The sequence below is a fragment of the Melospiza melodia genome, chromosome 4 (genome assembly GCF_035770615.1).
Source record: "Melospiza melodia melodia isolate bMelMel2 chromosome 4, bMelMel2.pri, whole genome shotgun sequence".
NCBI classification, from domain to species: Eukaryota; Metazoa; Chordata; class Aves; order Passeriformes; family Passerellidae; genus Melospiza; species Melospiza melodia.
The window spans coordinates 79675689-79699268 of NC_086197.1; the positions used below are offsets into that span (position 1 = coordinate 79675689).

General features: G+C 43.0%; 1 protein-coding gene and 1 long non-coding RNA gene across 2 annotated transcripts in view; one reads left to right on the forward strand and one right to left on the reverse strand.

Annotated features, from left to right (window-relative positions):
* Positions 1 to 7472: 7472 nt before the first annotated feature.
* LOC134418098 (uncharacterized) lies at positions 7473 to 8376 on the reverse strand. The gene is made up of 3 exons (XR_010027694.1): positions 8098 to 8376; positions 7821 to 7935; positions 7473 to 7580 (listed from the first exon to the last, which is right to left on the reverse strand). It is a non-coding gene; the product is annotated as an uncharacterized LOC134418098 (long non-coding RNA).
* A 975-nt stretch (positions 8377 to 9351) lies between these two features.
* ST7 (suppression of tumorigenicity 7) overlaps positions 9352 to 23580 on the forward strand; it is a 136199-nt gene continuing 121970 nt past the window's right edge. Inside the window, exon 1 of the mRNA XM_063155318.1 lies at positions 9352 to 9667. Within this exon, the coding sequence (XP_063011388.1) occupies positions 9517 to 9667 (151 nt within the window). The 5' untranslated portion in view covers positions 9352 to 9516. The remainder of the gene's footprint in view (positions 9668 to 23580) is intronic.

Sequence of the window (23580 nt, forward strand, 5' to 3'; positions counted from 1 at the left end):
TTGTAGGTTTTGGTATTACTAGTATTAAGGTAGATAGTAGGAAAAGATAAATCTACCATCTGCTAGATCTTGACCTTTTTTAACTTAGCTGTAAGCAAAAAGGAAGGGTTTTTTCCCATTCTTTGCAACATATTTTAGGTATTTGAAGAGTGTCCCCAGACTGTAGCTGTTTGATTAAAGATTAAATACTGCAACTTCAATTTCTACATGAAATCAAATACTTTCTGCTCATTTTGAGAGACCTGTTTTTCTCTGTGTATTGTTCATGTCGACCCTGATGGATGATACTGGAGATTGTCATGATGTTAAGCTGGTACTAGGATTTCCTTTTGCTAGAATCTGATCTTGGTTGTGGTAATATTCTCTAGTATTATTTTCATCAGCTATTAGGAATTTTAAAACCCATGCTGAACTAAGGAGATTAAAACCAACCAACCAGCCACTGCTAGGTATGTGTGCCTGATCCTTCTCTACTGACAAAGCAGGTACTGGGAGTGTACAAAACATGAGACTATCTATAGCCTAATAATGGACCAGCCAGCATGGATTCTGAACTGAGAGCATCTTGGCATGAGAAGATGGGCTGCTGTGAACTTTTCCAGGGCAATGAACTGAATCCTTGTTATCTAGGATATTGTGCCAACAACAGGCACTTTGTGTTTCAGTAGGTACTGATGTCACTTAAAACTGAGGAGTTGAAATGCACCACCCTGTTTTGTACTAGGAAGCACTTATTATGCTGCTTTCCTACCTTTTTTCTATGGAAAGGGAAAGGAATCAATGAGAAGTCAGCTGACAAGCTCTGAGGTGTATCTCACCTGGCGAAAACTGGAGGTAGCTGGTGTAAATCCATGCCAGCACTCTCCATATGTCTCAATGTGTGCAGGGACAGATCTCCTCCACCAAGCTAGCCAGAATTACTTCTATAGTATCAGAGAAGTGTGAGTCATTCAAGAGCCTGTTTAAATCCCTGTAGGTGTGTGCTGAGTATGAAAGGTTCTTTAGCTGTCCTTGGTGCCAGGAGCCAGCTCAATTGCAAAAGGCTGTACCTGAGAGATGCTGCTAAGAAAATAAATGCCATATGTTCACAAAGAATTGATGTGCTGCTCCTGTTCCAAAGCTTTGGTGCAAGGAAATGGTTTCTGCAAGACTGATTCTCTGGGTGCAACAGAATTTGTTAATCAGTAAATAATACGTGTCTTTTCCCAGTTCATGACTGAACTTTGTGAGCTGTCATCTTCCCTTTAAGAACTTGTCCTACCTCTCCTTAGCTCTTCCAGCTGGAAACAGTGTGCCTTGCAGTCCTACCAGCAGTTGATGTGGCCAGCGTTACTCCCCCTGAATGTAAATGAAGTGTGCCAGTATATAATTTCCCAAGGAATAAATCCAGCTACCTGATACTTCACCCTCCTGGGAAGGTCCTTTCAGACACAGTAAAGTTGCTACCCTGGTTGTAGCTGCTGACAGAGGGTGGTAACACAGTGCCTGGTGTCAAAACACAGGTGATGACAACATTGAGAAACAGGGCAGTAGGAGATGCAATTTGGGGCATTGTCACAATCAAGGATTATTGTTCTAGGAATCATCAAAGTTACCAACAAAGTAATATACCCAGTAAAAGAGGTTCCAAGGTTATCTGTAACAGCGGATTTTCAGTGCAGTTGATGGGTTTGCTACAATCATGTGGCAGTCCTGTGGTGGAGATCACAGGACAAGTACCATGAAAGAAACCATCAGGGAATGAGTAATACTATATAATATAGCAGATTTCAGTAATAGGTAGTAAATGGGGCCTGGGACATGTACTGAATAATGGAACTGCAGGTATCCAGTGGTGCTTGGAGTACAAACACACCTTGTTCTCAACAAGTGAGTGGCCTATGTGAGACATGCCAGTGTTTCCTGGGCTGCAGGCACCCACCTCACTCCTACATCTGTGACAGTCTCAGCTAAAGCTGTCCAATCATGCTTGGCTGTGCAGTAAATTCAGAGCTACGTGGTAAGAGATAATAGGTAGGCTACCAGCCAGCAGTACTTTATAATGGAGAAAGTAATTTTATATTGTGTTTACCAACAGTAGCAGGTGTGAGAAAAAAAAATCTTCTCAACCAGGTGACTCCATCACCTTACCCTTCAGTGTTCTTCACAATCGAAAGGAGGCCGAATTACAAATTTTTTTATAAAAGTATAGATATAAAGTAGAATTCACCTAGACCTGAGTTTGGCCCAAGAGCTTTGTTTGAAAAATGTAGAAGAAAAGAGGGGAGAGATTAAGAGGGGAAGGAAGGCTTACTGTGAAATCAATAAGATTAGTGATTAGATTAGATATTAGGAAGAAATTCTTTACTGTGAGGGTGGTGAGGCAGTGGAATAGGTTGCCCAAAGAAGTCGTGGATGCCCCATTTCCTGGCAGTGTTCAAGGCCAAGTTGTAGAGGGCTTTGAGCATCCTGATCTACTGGAACGTGGGACAGTGGGTTGGAACTAGATTATGTTTAAGGACCCTTCCAACCCAAATTCTATGATATGATGTTCCATAAAATTTCTTCTTGAAATTATTTCAGGTAGTGAATATGAGCATCCCACTTCAATGCAAGATATGCCATTGACAACAACAATTAACACTAAGCCTTGTTTTAGGTTGTTGGGCAACCCTGGGCTCTGTACTAGTGGCAAGATTCACTCTCTCTCTCCTGGACTCATCACCTGCCCACACAGGGCCTGAGACATGCTGCAGGGTCTGTCAGGTCCTTCTAACTGAACAAAACTATTTTGAAGACAAGGCCTTGCTATAAATGTCACTTTTGCAGCCAGGAGACTTGAGAAGACTTGAGAAATGGTCATCATGATTTTTCCTTTCCAAACTCTCTTTCTCCTTAACAGACTACATCAGAATCACTGACAAGGCTTTCTTAAATGTAATGTGGTACAGTGATTGCATCACTACTAAAAGGGGAGGCAGGATGGACTGAATTAAAGGATGCTGTGAAAAAGATATTTGGATCTGAAGAATGACTGGTGGGTGCAGAAGAAAGAAGACTGTGACTCAGTAAGAACAGATCAAGCAAAACTGAAGAGCAAAGGAGGGAAGAAAGTAGGATGTGCTGAAGCCAACATGTAAGTCAGACAATTGTTCTGTATCCTAAATTTAAAGACAAGCTTATAAGGACCTTCATCTGTGGAGATGGTAAGAAGAGGCTCTATGAGGGAGGTTTTCTCAACAATGGTATACTAGATGGGGGTGGAAAGGCAAGACAAGCAAGCAAATGAGAAAATAATTGCATCAGACAAGGTAAAAGGATATTTTGGTCCTTGATTTTGCAAAGGTTTAACAAGATTTGGCTTGGGAGCCAAATCTAGCTGTGATATGAATAAATGACATGCCATTTAGATGCTACCTGCTTCCATGGCTTGCTCAATCCCTTCCTGCCTACAGGCAGAGCTGTTTTTGTCCTCTGTAATCACTGCCAGCCTCAAGCAGCTATAATTACCTGTGCATGATCCAGCACTGTGACTGCTGTGTTTCTGTCCTCTGAATTTCTGCAGATTAAGTAAAATGTAACTGCCAGTGGATTTCTGTGCTTCTACCAATACATAGCAGGTAAAGATGCCGTGTTGCAAATGATAGAGGAAAAAAAGTCTACACTCTGCTAATTGCAGATTTCAAATGGGAGGAGTTGAGACCTCTTTCCTCACTTTAAAATGTCTTTTCATTAAATATAATATCAACACTCACTAAATTGAAGATCACACTGAACATATTTTTCCTTAAAAGAAAAAGGTCAAGATACCAATCAGTGAAAAAAGGCCGTATCTTCTACATGTCCCACAAATGCATCTCCTTAAAAAAAAAAAAAAAAAAAAAAAAAAAAAAAAAAAAAAAAAAAAAAGCAGATTTACTGTTTGGCTTCAGTCCAAGGCATGGATGTGGGGAGCAGAGCTTTTGTCCTTTTCCTCGACCTCAGCAGGGGAGGGAGAAAGCAGTGCTGGTTCCCTCCGGGCCTTTTGCCATCTGTCTCTGCCTGCCGGTTCCTCCCCCAGCCTCCCGTGACGTACAGAACATGTGTGGCTGCAGATGCCAGATCCTGACTTGTGCTCAGCTCCCTTGGACCAGGGGCCAGCCTGGCAGCTTGCACGATTCCTCTGTGAGCCCTGAGCACGTCCCATCTTGTGCAAACACTGATGTGTCCTGCCCCACCACCTCTCACACAGAAGCTTAATAAAATGCCTTAACGAATGTGCGTCCATGTTGCAAAAATACGTAAGTGCTCCTTGGGGATATTTCCATGGATTTAAAATAACCCCAAACAATTTGCTTTATCAAATGTTTGTGTTTGTGGGGGGGCACTTCCCCACCTACATGCCTAAGTGCGCTGACAGTCAGGGTGAAATTCCCATCTCATTTTTAGGGGAAAAAATGTAATTAGGCAAAAAAAGCAGAAGAAAACAGGTTTGGATTTTTTTTCTTTTTTTCTTTTTGGAATTTGGTTGGGGTTTTCTTTCTGGTTATGAATTATTTTGAACACTACCCAAAAATACTGAAATTCTGCTCTGAGTTGCACTAGCTATTTACCAACACCTTCCTTTGCCCTCTCTTTGCACTGACATCTGATTCTTAACTTAGCCAGTTCTAACCTGGGTTTTGTTACTTGCCTTGCAATTAGGGCAGCGGGTTGGTTGAATTTTTTGTCAGTAAAGGTCTTAAAACAACTTTCAGGCAGGCTTTCCTCCTTCCCATCCAACTACTCTGACACATTATACAGCACCCTGTTTTCTGGAAGAGTACCCATAGCTATGGACAACATTTTATTAATAATGGAGACAATTTTTAAAGGTTTTTGACAAGAGGTGCTCAAGGCATATTTGGCTTTTCTTCATTAGAACTTGTGGCATGTTTTTAAATATTACTGTCTTTAAGCAGAAAATTATTCCTGTAATGCTGTAAAATCCCACTTTTAGAATAGGGAACAGAAACTTAAGCCTGGGCACACTGTTCAGAAGTCTGTAGTTGCATACTTTTGCAATATCTTGTTTTGAATAGAAATAAATTTATTAAATTGTTAATTAAGCATAAATTTTATTTCAGTGTTTCTTAGCATATTTGCAATTCTCTGGATTGTGACTAAGGATTGTGTGTACTTTACTTGAAAACAAATTTATGTGATTACAGCATTTTACGCAGACTTTGGTATGTCTGAAAAGTGCTGTGTACAGGATCCCATGAACTCTCCTCCAGTGCTTTCACTGACATTGGCCCACTGCTTCTCAACCACTGCTGATTCCAGCTCATACTGCCATCTCCAGTTCAACCCTGATATTGTTTAATATGAGCTGATAAACTTAATAGGTGCTCCATGTGCATATGTATTTATATGGATGTAAATCCACATCTGGACACAGGCATGCACAAGTGTATACATTGTTGTATAATGCATATCTGGATTTAAAAGTGTTGGGCATAACGCTGCTCAATGGGGCTCAGCTGCTAATGAGGCATCAGCTGAAGGTCAGGGGGGCTCCTCTGAGCCAAGCTGACACCATTTCCCAGTGCTCACATATTTATGTGGAGCTCATGTAGGTCTCATTTCTGCCCCTGCTGAATGCCCTTACCTAGTGTGCCTGGCCATCTTTTGGCTGCCAAGACCTCAATGCAATCTTATTTTATAGCCAGATTCCAAGAAGGTTACACATTATAGGCCTAGAAAAGGTGTCTCATTCTGATCTCTGAAATTATCAAACAGAAGATTTTTTAAGGCTTACTAAAACACCCAAAGATTAAAAGCCCTGCTTCTTTGGATCTTGGACTACTTTGGACCCATACAAAGACTGGGTGGGCAAAATTTTTAAACTGGACTTTTGCTACTCAGTGGTCCTGTTTATTCTTTCTTATCTGCCAGGACCCAAGCTCAAGAAAAAGTCTTTGTTCTGAAAAGCAACAAAACTTCACTGTACCTCATGTACTAACTGTCATGGCTTCTTCTTCCTGATTTCATTTAGCAAAGTCATCAACAGTCATATGAGAAATTAGAAACTCTGAACTGGGTTTATGGCTAACAAATTAATAGTGTTTGCTCTTATAGGTATTATTTTGAGGTAGGAACTGAGGCCTTGTGTGAGAAAACTCTAAACAAGTGACAATTGAGTGGAAAATCTTAGCAGAAAGGTAAACACTATTTCCAAAATTATTTTTGTCCAATGATTCACTTCAGCTGTATTCTGTCATATCTTGACTTAGCAAATGAGTGCCTGAAGCCAGATGACACTCAAAATGGTGTCTTTCCATAGTACTGAACAATTTGCTTCTGACTTGTGAAATTCATATTTCAAGGCTTTCTATTTACTTGGAATTAATCCAAAGAGAACTGAGAGACAAGAGATAATTTGTGTTAAATAGAGCCTGAACAGTGAACTTGCCTTGAGTGTCAGCTTAGGTGCTTCTTTAAAACAAACAGCAGATATGTAATTTGTCATATGAATGCACAAAGCTAGTCATGAGTCACAGTATCCAGCACATAATTGCTTGTCACCCCACACAAACATTTGAATTTGGACACATGCTTTTAATTTCCTCAGGTTTTGGGGGGTTTTATTTGGGTTTTTCTTAGGTTGAGTTTTTTAAGGTTTTGGGGGATTGGTGGTTTTGTTTGTTTTGTTTGTTTTTTTGGTTTGGTTTGTCCCACTGTCTCTTGCTGTTGTGTTTGTTTGCTTGTTTGGAGGGAGTTTGTTGGTTTTTTTCTTCTTTGTACAGCACCCAATGAGAAACTCTTATTTTTTTAAATACTTTATACTCACTGTAAAAACATTGGAGATCTGGAAGTGAAATGCATAGCATGAATGCAAAGTATTATCTTCTGTAATTTCAGGGGAAGAAGAAGCAATGGTGCTTAGAGGATGGAAGGCATAAAATTAATAACTGTGCTTTAGGTGGGCACAGTTCATAGTGTTTTGATCTTCTAGTAATACAAGAGATATAAAGAAAGTAGAGCTGGAGGAACCAAAACAATTCACTCCTGCCTTTCCATAAAAGACAATAGAATGAAAAGTTGTTTATAATCTGAAACTTTGGAAAAGGCCTATACACCATCTCTATCTTTCATACACAAAAGAAATTGGTCATAGTCAGTTTTTTAAGGTAACCACTAATATACTGAAAATTAAACTATGTAGAGTAAAATTTATAAAAGTGAAAAATTGCCTACTGCCTTTGTCTTTTTGCTAATACACAAGAAAATATGAGAGGAATATTTTGTTTTATAAATAGCTGCATGATTGAATAAGTTGAGGTTTTTCAGCTGTGACCTAATGTATTAAGAATTTCTTCCCTTTAAACCTGGAAGGGGAAGCTGAAAAATTCGAAATGTGGTTTTCTTTGGTATGTAATTAAACTATAAATGACCTTTTATGTAGTTGATCTGTATATTCTAATTTTAAAAGTTTTGCGATTTATTAGCAAGAAAAACTTCTGTGAGTCCTGCACCAATATTCTCATATGGGGACTGTGGTCCCTTAACCAGAAGATCCTGTCACCATCAAATGCAGAAGACACAGCCAGTGTTCATTCATCTTCAAGTCCTGCAGTAGTCTGGAAGAACAAATTTCATGCCTTTGCTACCATGAGAAGGTTTCAATTTGTACAGCTACAGATTTGTTTTTGTTTAATGCTTTTGGGTATTGTAAACATTCTAGGAAAGCTACTATGTTTTTCTCTGTGATGAGTATTTCTTTGGCAGACTTGAAAATCTCAGAGAAAAGAGGAAATCTACCAGTTGGGAGAAATTTTCAAGGATTTTTTGTTCTTTTGGTAATAGTTTATAAATAGTACCTGTTTCTTAAGATGCTGGAGAGTGTTATCCCACTGGATACAGAATGTGAAAACACAGGAGAGATATCCAAACAAATTGCAGCATGTGGTGCACATTTACTTAAATGTTTGTAAGCTGTGTGACACCAAAAAAGGCAGGGATCAGCCGTGTTTACCGACCTGAATTTTGATCACATTCTGCTGTCAAATCCTGTTTCATTGACTGACATGAAGTTTATGCTTTACTGACAGTACTTGAATGAGACGCCTCTCTCGTGGGTGTCTTCCCTGCCCTTACCAGGGGGTTGGAAGCAGAAATGGGTCCCTTCCCACCCATTTATTGTGCCACACAGTTATCTTCCAAGGACGAGAGTTCTGCAGCTCAGGACTCTGCTGAGCACTGTACACACCAGCACACGCACGCAGGGACTTCTGTGCCTGCCCATTACCCCAGCAAGAAGCTTAGCCGAGTCAACAGGAAAAAAAAAAAAAAAATATCCTACGGGAGCCCTTTTCAGGCTTAAACTCCGGTTGCGCGGTGAAAATGCCGCCAGAAATAATTTTTCAAAACCCTAAAGACTGGGGGGGGGGGGGGCAAAAGTTGCACGGCCCTTCTGCCGGCCCGTGCCCCGGTTCCGCTGTGGCCGCACGCCGCCGTGCCCCGCAGCCCCTCTGTACCCCGCAGCCCCCGCCGCCCCCGCCGTGCCCCACAGCCCCGCCGTGCCCCGCAGCCCCCGCCGTGCCCCGCAGCCCCCGCCGTGCCCCGCCGTGCCCCGCAGCCCCTCCGTGCCCCGCAGCCCCTCCGTGCCCCGCAGCCCCGCCGTGCCCCACAGCCCCCTCCGTGCCCCACAGCCCCCTCCGTGCCCCACAGCCCCCTCCGTGCCCCGCAGCCCCCGCCGTGCCCCGCAGCCCCTCTGTACCCCGCAGCCCCCGCCGCCCCCTCCGTGCCCCACAGCCCCGCCGTGCCCCGCCGCCCCGCCGTGCCCCACAGCCCCGCCGTGCCCCGCAGCCCCCGCCGTGCCCCACAGCCCCGCCGTGCCCCACAGCCCCGCCGTGCCCCGCAGCCCCCGCCGTGCCCCGCAGCCCCCGCCGTGCCCCGCCGTGCCCCGCAGCCCCCGCCGTGCCCCACAGCCCCGCCGTGCCCCACAGCCCCGCCGTGCCCCGCAGCCCCGGCCGTGCCCCACTGCCCCCGCCGTGCCCCGCCGTGCCCCACAGCCCCGCCGTGCCCCACAGCCCCGCCGTGCCCCGCCGTGCCCCACAGCCCCCGCCGTGCCCCGCAGCCGCCGGCGGCGCTCCCGCGGCGGGGCGGGCGCGGGCAGGGCCGGGGTGCCGAGCGCAGGGGCCGAGCCGCGGGGCGCGGCCGAGCGCGGCTGGGGGCAGGTCCGGCGCTGCCACCGCAGCACGTCCCCACCCGCTTTGGCGGAGGGGAGCTCGCCGGAGTCCATTTTACCATTTTACCGGGGCAGCCTGGCCGAGGCTCGGCGGGCAGAGCCGGCAGCGGCCCGGGGGCACCCGCAGCGCCCGGCGGGCGGTGCGTGCGGCGGGCGGGGAGAGGCGGCCCGGGCAGCGAGAGGGGTGAACCGTCCCACAAACACACGCTGAGAGCTCGTGGCAGCAGAGAGCAGCGTTTGCGTTGGTTTCCCCCACACTCCGTCCCCCCCCCCCCCCCTTTTTTTTTCTTTTTTTTTTTTTTTTTCTTCTTTTCTCTCCGAAAAACATGGCTGAAGCTGGGACGGGCTTTTTGGAACAGCTCAAGTCTTGCATCGTCTGGTCCTGGACTTATCTCTGGACGCTGTGGTTCTTCATCATGCTCTTCCTCGTCTACATCCTAAGGGTGCCGCTGAAGATCAATGACAATTTAACCACAGGTAGGCTGTGATCCCGTGCCCCCCTGCCTGCCCGGGCTGCCCGTGCGGGAGCGCCCAGCGCCGCCCCCTCGGGTGCTGGAGCCCTGGCTTCGGCTGTTTGTCCTGCTCGTGTTGTACTCAAGCGTTCCTGTTAGCCGGGATTAAAACTTCGGTTGTGTTTCTGACAAACAATAGATCTCAACTGCTTTTTCTGAATGGTAATAAATAATGCGTGTAAGTTCGCTGGAAGATTATCGCTGTTGCAATGGACTTTGCTTTGGGTGCTCAGGCTCGCTAAGGTTGTGTGTGCCGCTGCTGTACTGAATCAGCACTAACTTACGTACTGTTAGCCGGTCTGCATGGGGCAGTTACGGCTTTATCTTGAAATTGCTTATTCTTCCTACCCATCTACTTTGATAATTTAATTTCTACCCCCCCCCCCCCCGAAACCCTTCCACCCCCCTGTTGGACAAGACAAATTAGTTTTGGGGCAGATGACATGTAACCCATGTGGCATCCCTGCTGCTGGGAACTCAAACATTATCTGAGCATTTTTCACCCATCCCTCTGGCCTGTTCTCATTTGATAAGCCTCTGGCAATTCCAGCATCAAAGAAGAATTAAAAGGAAAAGAAGATTCAGCATAAGGCAGCTTTCACTTTAAGCATAAAGGCAATTATGAATTGCATTTATAAATTATAAACTTCAAATGCAATTTTGGTGAAATTTTCACAATATGTCTTTGGACAATATCCTGTTTCTTTTGACATTGCCACACACTGATTAGAACAGGAAGGAATTCTTGTTGCTTGATTCTTAATAGTTTATGTAATGCGTATGTCCCAGGTAAACATTGCAGGCCATGCTTGTCAAGCAGAAATGTCAGAATGCTTCCTATTATAATTTTTGCTATTGCAGAAAATCACAGGCATCCATCTGAGACCTAATCAACCCCCTCTGATTTCTTCCTGAGTTTGAACAAACTAATTCTTGATGCACTTTCTCATTTTTAATGTTACTCCAACTGAGTCATCTTGATGTTTACAGAAATGTCTCAAAATGCAAGTAAAATGACAGTATGAAATCTTTGAGGAGTTTAAAAAGGCTGAAGAAGGTCCCAAAGTGCCTGATAAAAATGGGGAGAATGACAGGCACACTATGGTCTTTATGCATCATCTGTTCCTAAATGGAATTCATTTAAAAATTACTACTGGTAATAACATTATAATTTTTTGTTTTATTTAGTTTTTCAAAGTTTTTGTGAATTAATTAAAACAGGTTTAATTTATTGTGGATCATCTTCCCCCTCTAGCCCCCTCAGCTGATTACAGTTGGATTCTACTGCCATTAGTTTAAGGTTGATCATGAAGTACCACAGCAACTGATGACGTGATACCAGTCACATATATTTCAGTAATGTGAAAATAAATGTGTAAATGTTGCTACTAAAACTTCTCTGTGGCATAAAGAAATAGTAGGGTGGTTTAAAAAATGACTGGGTATTTTCCCAGAACAGGCTGGATCTGTTAGTGAGTTGAGGTCAAACAAACTGGTTTTCAGTACCACACCAGAGGCAGGCTTACACAGCTCTGAGTTAAAAAAACTCAGTTCCACAGGTATGGTTTGTACTTCATGGAGTAGTGATTTAGAAAGGATTTGATCAAACACCTTAAACAGAGCCCACAGTGGGCTGCTGTGATATGAAGGGCAGGGAGGGCACCTGCTGCAAGGACCTGGTGCTTGCTGCTGCTGCTGTATGACTTTGTTTTCCCATGCCTACTGTTAGTATTTCTAAAAGGAAGTGGAAAAGCTGGAGAAGATAGTGGAAAAATGATTGCAGGGCTGGAGAGAAGCATCAGAATAAGATCACAGTAAGGCGATCTTGTCATGGAGAGAGAGAAAGAAATGGCCTTTTAATAATGAAAAGAATTACAAGAATTGATGACTTGAAGGAGAGGAAATTTTGTCATAATCAGTTGTTAATTTGTAGCAAACTTGAATCAGCTGATTAAGGAGCCTTTGGGATTTGCATGTCTGAAAGTCTTCAAATCCAGTGGTGAAATAGGAACCACAAGTGTTCGTGCAGCCTTAAATTGCTTTTTGGCAAGGACAGGGCAGCAAGCTGTGCACCACTGGCAGTCAGAGTCATTGCAGATGGTTTCACCAAATGGAAGGGTGGTTGGTCACTTGTATCAGAAAGTCAGAGTGGGAAGTGTGGGGTCTTTTCCCTCTTTCAGTGTTGTACAGATGTGCACACCCGAGCATTAGGTACGTGTTGGGCATCCCGTGTGTTTCAGTGAGCTCCCAGGCTTGAAGGTCCTCAGTTTGGCCAAGCATAATTTCAGTGTCCTCAGTGGAGTACATTACTGTGATATACCCAAAGGGAAATCTAGTCTGTCATACAAAAATATTAATGGTAAGCCTGATTGTGGTGTTTCATGTGGTTTGTTTTTGGTTTGGTTTTTTTTTTTTTTTGTTTTTTAAGTTTGATGTCCAGATCAAATAATAAAAATATGAAAAGGAGAATTTGAACTATTGTACCATACCGTTAGCCAGGAAGCAAGAGAGGACACTTAATATGCCAGGCTAAAATATTAAATACAGAATAAGCAGTTGAGGAAGCAGATGTTATTATCTTATTCCAAAATAATTAAATATGCTTATTTTACATAACATGCTGGATTTTCTTCCCATGTTGGCACTTGCACGACTTCTGAATGCCACACTAATCTGCACTAAGACACACCTCTTCTAAAAATGTGCTTGTTTTTCCTGACATAAGAATTTGGATTTCTAGTCAAATCCTAAGAAGGGAAGAGGCACTGAAGTTAAAATGTTTCTGATGATTTTATTTATCCTTTCAAAGTGCAATAGAAAGACAGATTTAATGGCCAGAGCATTAAGTGCCACTGGCTTGTGACAAAGCAGACAGGAGGAAAACTCTGGCTTGCCGAGGGTAGAGAAATCACATAAATTGATTTTCTAAACGTGTGAAAAATAAATACATGGGTATGAGCTCTGGGCTGATTCTGGCTCTGTTGGTGTCTGTGAAGTATTTTTATTATTCAGCTGTGCTGGAGCAAGGCCCTGTGGTGTAACCAGCTGAGCTGCTAGGGAAGGGAGCATTACAAGCCTGCAGAACAGAAGGAAACAAGTAAAGTTGTCCTGCCAGGCCCCTGAGGTCAGCAGGCCCAGGGTAACCATGGCTGGAAGAGCAAGACTCCATCACCTTGTGGTGGCTGGGACAGAGTTGTTATCTGAGAAACATGGTATATTTTTTTCATTATTAATTAAAAAAAACTATTATTATTCATACTGAAATAAATAGCTAAAATTGTAAGTAATGTGGGATTTGTGATCAGGTAATAGACTTCTTAAAGCCATGTGTGCATGGTGCTGGCCATTTGGAGAGGGGAGAGGGGAGAGGCTGGTGTGGAGCAGGGCAGCACCAGGTCCCCACTCACCCTGTGGTTTGTGTGGCCAGGGGTGAAGTGAACATCTTAAAAGTCCTGTAAATTTATGATAATAACACTTTCTCTTTGTCCATGAATTCCTCAGAAAACACAAAATGGAGAGTTTTTTTTAGTCAGCCTGGCCCACCTCAGATGTGTGCATTGCAATGACTTCAGGAAACAAAGCACATGGAAAAGACCCATCTTATGAAACTACCTTGTGTTAAACCACGCAGGAAAGCTGAGGGTGATTTCATTAGCAGAAGTACTGCAGGAGATGGAGAGATGGAGCCTGCCTCTCAGGTTTGGCCTATGCTGTCTTAGGGTGGTGGCTGCTGTCAGTGAAGCTTATCTCAACTTTTCTGATCTTCCCTTTCTGCGCTTCCTGACTCTGCAGATCTATACTGCACATTGGTGCAATGTGCCCCAATAAGCTGTAGTGTGAGAAAAAAGTAACTTTTCATTCCCATGGTGTCAAATTCAAGTAGCAGTGGAAAACATTTGCCTGTTATTAAAGTTTAACTAATTTCTCTTTTTCCTGCTGCTGATAGTTTGGCTGTGTGGAGCTGTGTGTGCGCAAGCTGCAGTAAAGAACCAGCCTTAGGACAGAAGGGTTTTTTGGGGACTGGACACCTGGGAGTGTGTCTTCCCTGGGCTGGGGGCACAGCTGCAGGGGCTGGGGCTGCCTGCTCTCCCTCTGAAGCCACCGCCTGTCGGTGTGTTTGCTGTGATAGCATCTTGACAGCCGGTCAGGAGGTATTGTTCCCCTTCATAAATTTAAGCTAGTGCAGTTAATCATGAGGGCTGGAAAACATTAACCTGACAAAGGCCAGGGAGTTTCAAACAGTTTGAAAACCAGTGAACAGATTCTTTCTTTTAAGAAGAACTGAAACGGTTCGTTTTAGTTCTGCAGACTTGCTGGTGGTTGTTTGGTCTTTCTTCAGAGCAATCTGCCGTCTTTGTGCTTGGTTTCCCTGTAAGCATCTGCTGTGTGAGCTACAGGAGTGTGGTGGTGGGCGAGTCAACAGAAAACCTGGACCAAAACTCTCATGCCACCAAACGAGATGGAAGAATTCTTAACTTCCTGCAAGTGCCATGTAGATTTGTTTGGGGTATTTTAAGAACTTGACTGTTGAAAGTGAAATTTCAAACGCATGACCACTTCTGTCAAGGTCAGCATCAATCCTGCATATGAAATTCACAGAATCAGTTACGGATAGATAGTTTGCTCACTGACCCAAAATCACTTGCATTGATTTTTGCATTTCTTAGAATGTAAATTAAATATTTACTACATACTGATCTTATTTTCTTCTAAGTGGAATTAAAGTAAACAGTGTTTTCTTAACTGTTAACCCCTCTCTTCAGTTATATCACTTACAGCACCACAAAGCATTTGTAGTTGCTGCTCAGCCTCCATTCAGGGTTTGGATATTAGAGGTATTTTCAGTCTGCCTTTTTGGCTTTTGCAAAAATCAGTTTTTGCTGCTGTAGGCTAATATTCAGGAAGTTATTATAAAACAGGATTTAACTGTTTTAAGCATCATTATTTCATCATGGTACACTTTGAAACTCTCCCTTCAATTTTTTATGGACGAGATTATGATGTGCTTCAAAGTGTTATGTTACTTGTAACAGAAAGTAGACAAATTTTAGTAGTTTAAACTGGCGATTATTGGGGGAAAAGCCATATCAAAACTTGCTGGATCAATGCCCAATGGATGCAGTATACTTGATACTTGTTTTCTATGAATTTTGACATTTCTTCACCAGCTTGACTTTTTGGTTGGGCTAAATTTTTCAGTCAGCATCAGATGCTGGAAATGGAGCAAAGTTTGTAGGAAATGCAAGATTTTTAGAAAATACTGTTTTAAGAAATTGACTTTCTTACTGCAAAAGCTCTAGAAGATTTGCAGTCAGTATTTCAGGGGAAATGTGTAAGCCAGAGCCTTCAAAATAATTTTTGATAACATTTTGAGTGAGCTTATTGTAACACTGACTGATATACAGCCATGGAGCTGTACTGCCAGCTTCTAACTGAAGTCTGATGTCCTCTGTGTGCTGATGAAAATTTGTGGAAAGGCTCCTAAAACTGCATATGTGTACTGGGATTTTCCCAAAGCATCCACTGGGTGCCTAGACAAATTTAGCCCAAAAGAACATAAGCCCCACATTTTTCACAGGGGTCATAGGTCATAATTGTCTGAGTGGCTGTGAAAATACCATCATTCTAAATTAAAAAAAGAAAATAGATATTTTTGGTGGTTATTTTGCAAAGCAAGTGCAAAAATACAGATCATAAATTTGCATTTGTGAAAAACAAAATAAGTGCTAACTGGTGTCAGTGCCTCAAGGACTGAAAAGAGAGAGAAAAGTACATAAATCTGTGCCAAGGCTGTATATTAAATGAAAGACAGAAGGTCATGATGCCTGCCTGAGAGCAGCACCTGGCAGGAATTAGGAAGATGATGTTTCATAAAACAGGGATTTTGGAGGGAATGACCTGCCTGTGTTTTAAAATGGGTTCTCTGAAAGGAGCTATGGAGAGTCTAGCAAAACCACACTGTTAGCCTAAAGATGCTCAAGCTGTTTTTCTAATCACAGAGAAGCTACTTGACAATAGCTAAGGAGGTGTAAGAGCTTTAATCTAGTTGACAAACATATAGGGAGCTTCCTAAATATTTGGAGGTAAAATTCATGTTCACTTGTCAGAATTGGGGCCCAAATCATCAGTGGTCTGAAGAAGCAGCCTGGCTGTGAGATATGCTGTGTGCAGTGCCCTTGCTGCAATAGAGAGGTGCTTATGCTGTAAACTCTGTGGTGGGAGGAAAGTAGTAGGTACTAAAGTAGCCTTTAATATAGGGAGGACAGATCTTAAAAAAGGGGTGGCTGCAAACTGCACCCAGAGGAATGTGCATGTGAAGTGTTTTTTATAAGAGATTTTTGAAGATGAGTTTTTGGACCCAGCTGATATGGCATGGGATATTATGCCTGTCCATCTTTGGCTCTTGTAGTACTAAGACCCTTAGGGTATTGAGGATTGCCAGGCTCTTCTGTGGGGAATCTGGGAGTGAAATCTAATGGCCCATAGTAAACAGGAAAGCTGAGTAGTTAAAACACTTATCACGCTGAGGTTTAGAAACCCCCACACCCATCTAAAAACACTTGCTGATGGTGTGCAGGTATGTTGTGCACAGAGGCTCGATAGTTCCACGTGTGGCAGGACTTTTGTGCCTATGCCAGAGTAGTCCCTGCTGAGTCCAAGGTTTCTGTGTGTTGTTCAGTCAGCTGGCAAGCTCTGTGCTTAAGGGGAAGTTATTTGTCTTGTTGGCAAGTGGTAAAACAAATAAAACCACTTAAGTGGTAACTTAGGTTGGAGGGCCAAAGCAATTTCTTCTGTTTGGCCCTCCAACCTGGATGTTGAGGGCCAATGTTCATTTCTTCAATCTGGATTGAAGGAATGAACATTGCTGTCAGAAGCTAATGAAGTCTTCTGTGTGGCTGCCACAAGAAGTCAAGATTCACCCTTTTTTATCCAAGATTAGTTATTTAGGAAGGTATTTTATATATAACAAAATCAGGCCCTGCTCTAGATACATGTCAAAATGTTGAATACAACTGAGAGTTCTATCGAACTGTACAGGGAGAACTAAGGCATAGGGAAATGAGACCTTGATGCTGCAAACCTTCAGTGTTCAGTTTGTTCCACAAGCAGAGGCCCAGGGTTTTACTGCACTGGTAATTAATATACATGAATCTTCAAAGACTTGGGCCTAAGTTTTTTGCTAAGGTACTGCAGAGAGCTTGTAGCAATATGGGGGATAGAGTCCCCAGTTGTTTCTGCCCAAAGGTTGTTTTTCCTTTTTCATTTGATGATCACACCTAAGTTTTGCTTTTTTTAACCAGAGCTGTTTCAGGAATGTACTTAGGGCATCTGTCATAGAATTCAGGCCTATCCTGGCCCTGTGGACAGACTATGAGGTGTTTGTGGGGATGCTACTCCTCTGTTGGCTGTTAAAGGGGGTGGCTGACGGCTCCTTCCACCTGTTTTTAAATTAGCTCTTTGTGCACTGAAGGCATCTATTGAAAGATTGTGTTATAAACTCCAGCTTGTCCTCATGTCTATGAAGTGTCATGTGGACCAGTGATGCAGTGTAAATACTAATGAGTTAAAGTTGCTTTGTGAAATCCCAGCACAGGCTAATTGCAATTGTTTTCTGTGTCTTCGTTAGGCACTGCAGAAGGGCAACCAGTTTTAACACCAAGAATGCCAAGCTTAAGCAACAATGATGCATTTAAAGACAAGAGTTAATGTCACACTTTCAGCAGACAGAACAAACAAGTTGTAACTGTTAAGCCTGAGGAAAGGGCCTAAATTCAAAGTCCAAATCAAACTTCTCCAGCTGCTGAGAGAAGACAAAGATTTATTATTGTGGAGTCTAAACTGGAGATTTGGCACTGTGGTAGACTCATTGCTTAAGCGATTAAGTGCATTTAAATATACCAATTAGAAGGATGAAAGCTATAGGGCAAAAATGAAATGCAGTCATCTTTAAGATTCCTATTCTGTGTAGTGTGCCAACTGCAACCATGAGAACTAATTTCCAGCTCACTTTCTACAAATAAACTTGGCTTATTAAATGTCAGAAATGTTAGGTGGAAATGCACGATCTTGTGTGCAGCAGCAAGACACTCGGAGATCAGATTCAAAGCACAAGAAATGTTGTCGTCGTCATCTTATTTTGTAAGGCAGCCATTTATTTCTCAAGAAAATACGTCTGTAACCTGAGAGTGTCATAGATGTTGAACTTCACATAACTAAATGTTTTCATGACATGTCCTGTATGTTTATGCTGAGGGCTGAAAATTGTTTACAGCGTGGCTTGTTCTGAAGCAAGGTTATATGATCCACTAATGCACCTAATCTTCCATGTGAAATTTCTTTTGCTATTTTTAATACTGAAGTTAACTTGATAGCAGTGTACCCATCTGGTATGTTTTACACAAATCTCAGCTTAGAGTCCCAGGCTAGTCATTTCCTCAGTTTCCAGAGAGAAGGTTAAACCAGAGCCTGTCAGAGACGGCTTGCAGCTGGCCCTCTGCACTCTGTGCAGGGGACAAGGGAACACAGAGTTCCAGGGTGAGGCTCAAGATACTTCTTGAGCAGAAGCCAACTTTGTGCAGCAGCAGGATGCTGCAGCTGAGCTGATAGCCCTTCCTGTGAAGAGAAGGACCTGAGGAGGTCCTGTGCAGGGCTGCACTGATGCACAGCTACTGATCTTACAAGTCAAGAGTGTCTTCTCTGTAGTGCTTGACTTGATGGATTTATCTCCCTGCTCAGAGTAAGCTCCTGTATTGTGCTGTGCTGTTATGAAAGTGCCTTCTGGTCCCTATGTCTGACTGTCCTGCTCATTGGGTCACAGGACAAAGGAGGATTGGTACAAGCACAAGTGAATCGCTTTAGCAGTTAATATTGTTCTACATATTTCCAGAAATTCTTGTCAAGAGTTTAGTGCTTAAAAGTGCTGATGACAGCTGTGTTAGCAGTCACCCCAAAAGCCACATAGTCTTGTGAGGAACAGAAGTCCCACAGAGCTCTGATTTGCTCCATGGTTTTCTCAGGTGTCCAAGCTTCAGGATTTCCTCAGACCTGGCCAGGAGGATTTGGCCTGGGTTATGGCTGAGAGTGTTTTGTCAGCTGGTCCACAGAAGGTGGAGTTTCCACCCTTGATGCTGTCTTGTGAGGCATATGTTAGGGCTGTGCTCGGTGCCACTGGAGTACAGGCCTCTCTGGGTCCTGACTCCAGCACTCAGTCATATTTTGCATTATCTTCCCATAAACTGCTGCACTGAAAGACTTTGTTACAGAACTTGATAGTTCTCATGGATAGAAGCTTTGCTGTCACTCTGACTTAGATGTATTTGTGGCTGGCTTGCACATGTTTGTGCTCGTGACTGCTCTCTCCTTTACCTGCAGAAGCAGCAGCAGCACCATGAGGACTGGTTCCCAGTGCACTAATGTGGGGTTTTTCCTGCCTGTCCATCCCTTATAAGATTGAATCAATTGGGTTGTCCTCATTTGTTCTTCTAAAACTGCTGGATGTCCTTGATTCTGCTGGTAGTACTTTGTTCTTTCAGTTTTCTGGCCATTTCATAACTGGGTTTGTACACTTTCCATCATATGCCAAGGTAAGACTTCACTAACTGCCTTATATAGTGTAATTAATCCTTCTCACCTTCTAGTGAAAATAGTTTTCCTTGCTGGTTCCTTGCCTTTTGCCCCATTAACTTTGATATGGTGTACCCCGGCAGCTCATGCCAGCTGCCTTCTGCACCTCCTGGTTTTGGTAATGAAAAATCTCTGTAAGGCTCCCTGTGCTCTCCACACCGTCCAGACTGGCTGCAGGTTTCTTCATCTCCTGTTTTAACTAGCTTTCTACAGCACTGTCAGTACTTGACTGAAATCCAGACAGTTTAGAGCTACACATTTTTCTTGGTAAGAGAACTGAATATTTTCAGTAAAGAGGCACATCTGATTGGTCTGGCATGATTTATTTATTTTGTGATTCATCCTAATTTTTTGTGTACCTCAACTGCTTAATTTATTGTTATCCTAAAAATTCTCAGTAGCTTGGGTCTGCATTTTAAAAACAGAAATATGAAGTACTCTGGCATAACTTGAGGGATTTGAACAGTTTATTAAAACTGTCTCAATATGGGGCTTCCTTTTACAAATGTAATTTCTTTCAGCAAGTTGCTTTCTGTGCATTCTCTTAATCTTACACTCAACCATGTCTTGAACATGTTAAGTCCTTTGAATTATATCTCACTTTCTCCTGTCACAGTGTCTCTTTTCTTGCTCTTCAATTACTTTTTTTCCCCACATTCAGCAGTCTTGTTCCAATTCAAAAATGTAATAAGTATTCACTTTGGAAACTACCTGCTTTTTACCATGCTGTGTCTTTACTTATTTTGTTGAAATAGTCTTGGTTTGTTGGATGTGGTTTGTGATCTATTATACAGATCTTAAGTTATGACTTAGTCTGACTTTTTCAGATACAGTTTTATTTCTCTGCCTTTTGTCCTCACCAAAGCAGAGGGAAATCTTTGAACGCCCCCGGTCTTGCAGGTGTTACTTGTACAAGGCTGATACTGCTTTATTTGAAGGCCTTAGCTGATAGATTGGTATAATGAGTTAGAAATTGAAATTAACTTTCCATTATTGTTTTGTGAAAGTCTGTGTTGCAATTCTAGTCTCCTTGAAGCAGCTGGTGAAGCTCCTACTGAGTTACGGAAATGATAATGTTGCCCCGAGAGTTTTTTTTACATTACTCTCAATAGAAGAGGTTATAGAGCATGAATGACTCTCATACACCTCCCAGCCATCTGAAATAAGTTTGCACATTTGCTGCCTTCCTGGATTTGAAACATGACAGGTATCAAGACACTGAGAACTGATGACAGTGCAGGTTAAATAAAGGCATTTAGCATGAAAAGAAGTTGACCTGTCTAAACCTAATCTGCAAAGTTTCTTAACTGCTTTTATGTTTCAAACTTTTTAATCAGTTCTCTTGCCACACATTTTTATAACTCGTGAAGTTGTAATATAAATTTTCAGTTTTACAGGGTATCGTAGGCTTTCTGACAGTGTGATGAATTTTGCATGACATAAGCCAAACCCAGTAGTTGATAATCACTCACTGAAAACTTTGGGTGCTTCAAGTACTATTCTACTCTTCTGTAAGTCAGGTAGGTCTAAAACTTCCAATTTTTCTTCAGGCCACATTCAAACTGGTAATGACGGATTATGGAGCAATACTGTTATTGGGTGACTGTTTTTATTTTTGTTTCTGAGCAATATATACAGTAATAGATAAAATATGTTATGTGATATATGCAAAATATATTGATATATATTTCATTATCTATTATATTTATATCAGTAATGTATATGTAATAAAATACAGTGCTGTCCCCCTTGTGTTTGAGGCTACACATTTATTATTTGAGGTGCAGAGTTAGTGATGGGCAGGACTCATTGGCATTATTTGCAGCTTTCCTTAGGTGAGCCAGTAATACAGGCCTGAAATAAATACCCTACAATATCCTCCTTACAAATCTGTTCTTCCCTAGGTGCAGTGAAGTTGCCAGATGGCAGCAGAGTGTGGCTCAGGGTGCTGCCATGCTCCTGGCTGTGCTGCAGGGCTGTGGTGGCCATCATGTCTGTTGGTGTGAGGGAGAGCAGCTGCTCTCAGTTATTGTGGGGGGCTCCGTGGCTGGGAATGCCGACCCAGCTTGGCTCACTGGGAGGGCAGCTCCCACCCCGGGGATCACCCCAGATCTCAGCTCTTCCACTCTGGCAGTCGACCCTTAGAGCTGGAGTTTGTGCTTTAGTCCAGGCTGAACACTGGAGACTTTCTCAGTCTAAAATAAACAACCAGCAATCCAAAAACCAGCCACAGAGAGCCCACAGACAGCTGCTCTGGCCCCGAGCTCCCTGGTATACACAGCCCTCTGGCATTGCCATCGTCCTCTTTCCAGTGCACATGTGATCCTTCTGCACGGGCACAAAAATCAATAATAAACAGTAAATGAATAACGAGAAGCCTGCCAACCAAAATCTCTCTTGTTTGCATTCATGTTTGTTTTCCTTTTCTAATCTAATGTGACAGAGAAGCATTTAAGGGAAAAGGATGCTGGGAATGATGAAATTTTATAAGCCTTTTCTCACAAATGCTTTTGTTTTAGGAGCAAGGGAGCTTGGTGGTACCCACGGTGGCCGACATTCCCTTGCAAAGCCTTGCACTGCAGGCTAAGGCTGTGGGCTCCTGGGCTTAGTCCCTCAGAAACTCTCTCCTTGTGTAAGCATCAAAGACCCATGGTGCTGATGCAGTAGATAGGGACATGTCTGGTGGGCCCCACAGTTCTCAGGATGTGTTTTTATTTATATGCAGAAGGCGGGTTTTATCTGTCTTTGGTCTTTGAGGTGAAGATAAATTCTCATTAAAAGTGTCTTTTCTGTTTCAGTTTGCAAGATTAGTTTGTTTGGGATATGTATTTTTAACACATAGACTGGAGTTCTATCTGCAAGACAGTGTTTTCAGAAGCACCTGGGACATTTAATTACTTATGCTTTAGTCAGCCTTTAGTTTACTTATTAACATGTACTTATTCATATACTCTTTATACTAAGCATAGTAATAAATCAAACAATGCTTTGCTAACTGAAAGAAAAGCATTTAATATCTGATACACAATGTATTAAGTACATCTGTAATGACACAGTATTCTTTTAATCATATGCTAGTGTAATTCTGCACATCACAGCCGTTGCCTTTGCAGGAAGTTATGCTGTCAGTTTGGAATAAAAGTTAATATTAATGAGAGATGTGAGAATACTGTAAAATAATAATAAACCTAAAATATGTGCCCATTCAAACAAATCTGGTTATGGTGTTTGCTTTCTGTGAATGCTGTAGTTCAGCAAGAACAACATTGGCTGACTTGGATCCTCAGTGTTGTTAAAATACAGGTCCCTCTGGTCTGATGATCGCCAGCACTGCGTGGCAGTGGAGGGGAAATGTCTGAGGTTTGAGTACTGTTCTTAATTTATAGTGAACAAAATAAATGGCATATTTACTTAAAGAGACAGTTAACCCTACTGTTTGGCATATTGCGGTTTTAAATTTAGTAGAAAGAATTCATTGAATTTGAAATTGTAGTTTTGATACGCAAGATGTTTATGATGCAGAAACTGACTAGAAGCCAGTGCACTGGCATTTGAGTCATGTCCATTTTCTAATGGTTGCTGTTCAGCTGGGAACAGTGAGATCAGAGTTTTGTTCTGTGCTGTTGATTTGTACAATTTTTTTTTTCCCCTTGTCTTTGGTGGTTGCCTTCAGTCCTTTCCTTAGTGCTTGAGCCAGCCCTTCACCGTGTCTTGCCTCAGCTGCTGTAAGTAGATTTTGCGTGTGACGCTCAGCAGTGTGGCAGAAGTGGGAAAGGCCGTGTGCCGTGCTCGCGCTAGAGGGCATCGTCCCGTTAACGGCGCGGCCTCAGGCCGGGACGGGAGCGGCTGGGCCTGTGGGCAATGGAGTCTGACACAAACCTGGGGGGGCCTGCGGGTCAGGGAATGGCCAAGGGCACCACGAGCAGGCTCATGCACCCGCGGCCACAGCCCCGTGCACTGAAGGAGTGTGGGGAGCCCCTCCACCTGCCAGTGGGGACCCTGAGCTGGCCCCACTGAGCTGTCCCCACTGAGCCGTGCCTCCCTGAGCTGTCCCCAGCGAGCTGTCCCTCCCTGAGCTGTCCCCGCATTGCATCGTGTCACCTGCAGAGGGGAGGTACTACCTGGGACACAGTCCCATGAAATAAAGAAATAAAGAAATAAAGTAGGGCTATCCTGCAACTGATGTAGTTGTAAGACAAAGTTAAGTCCCACCCTTGAGCTTTGGAATTCTGAGTGGGAGGGGCTCCTGTAGAT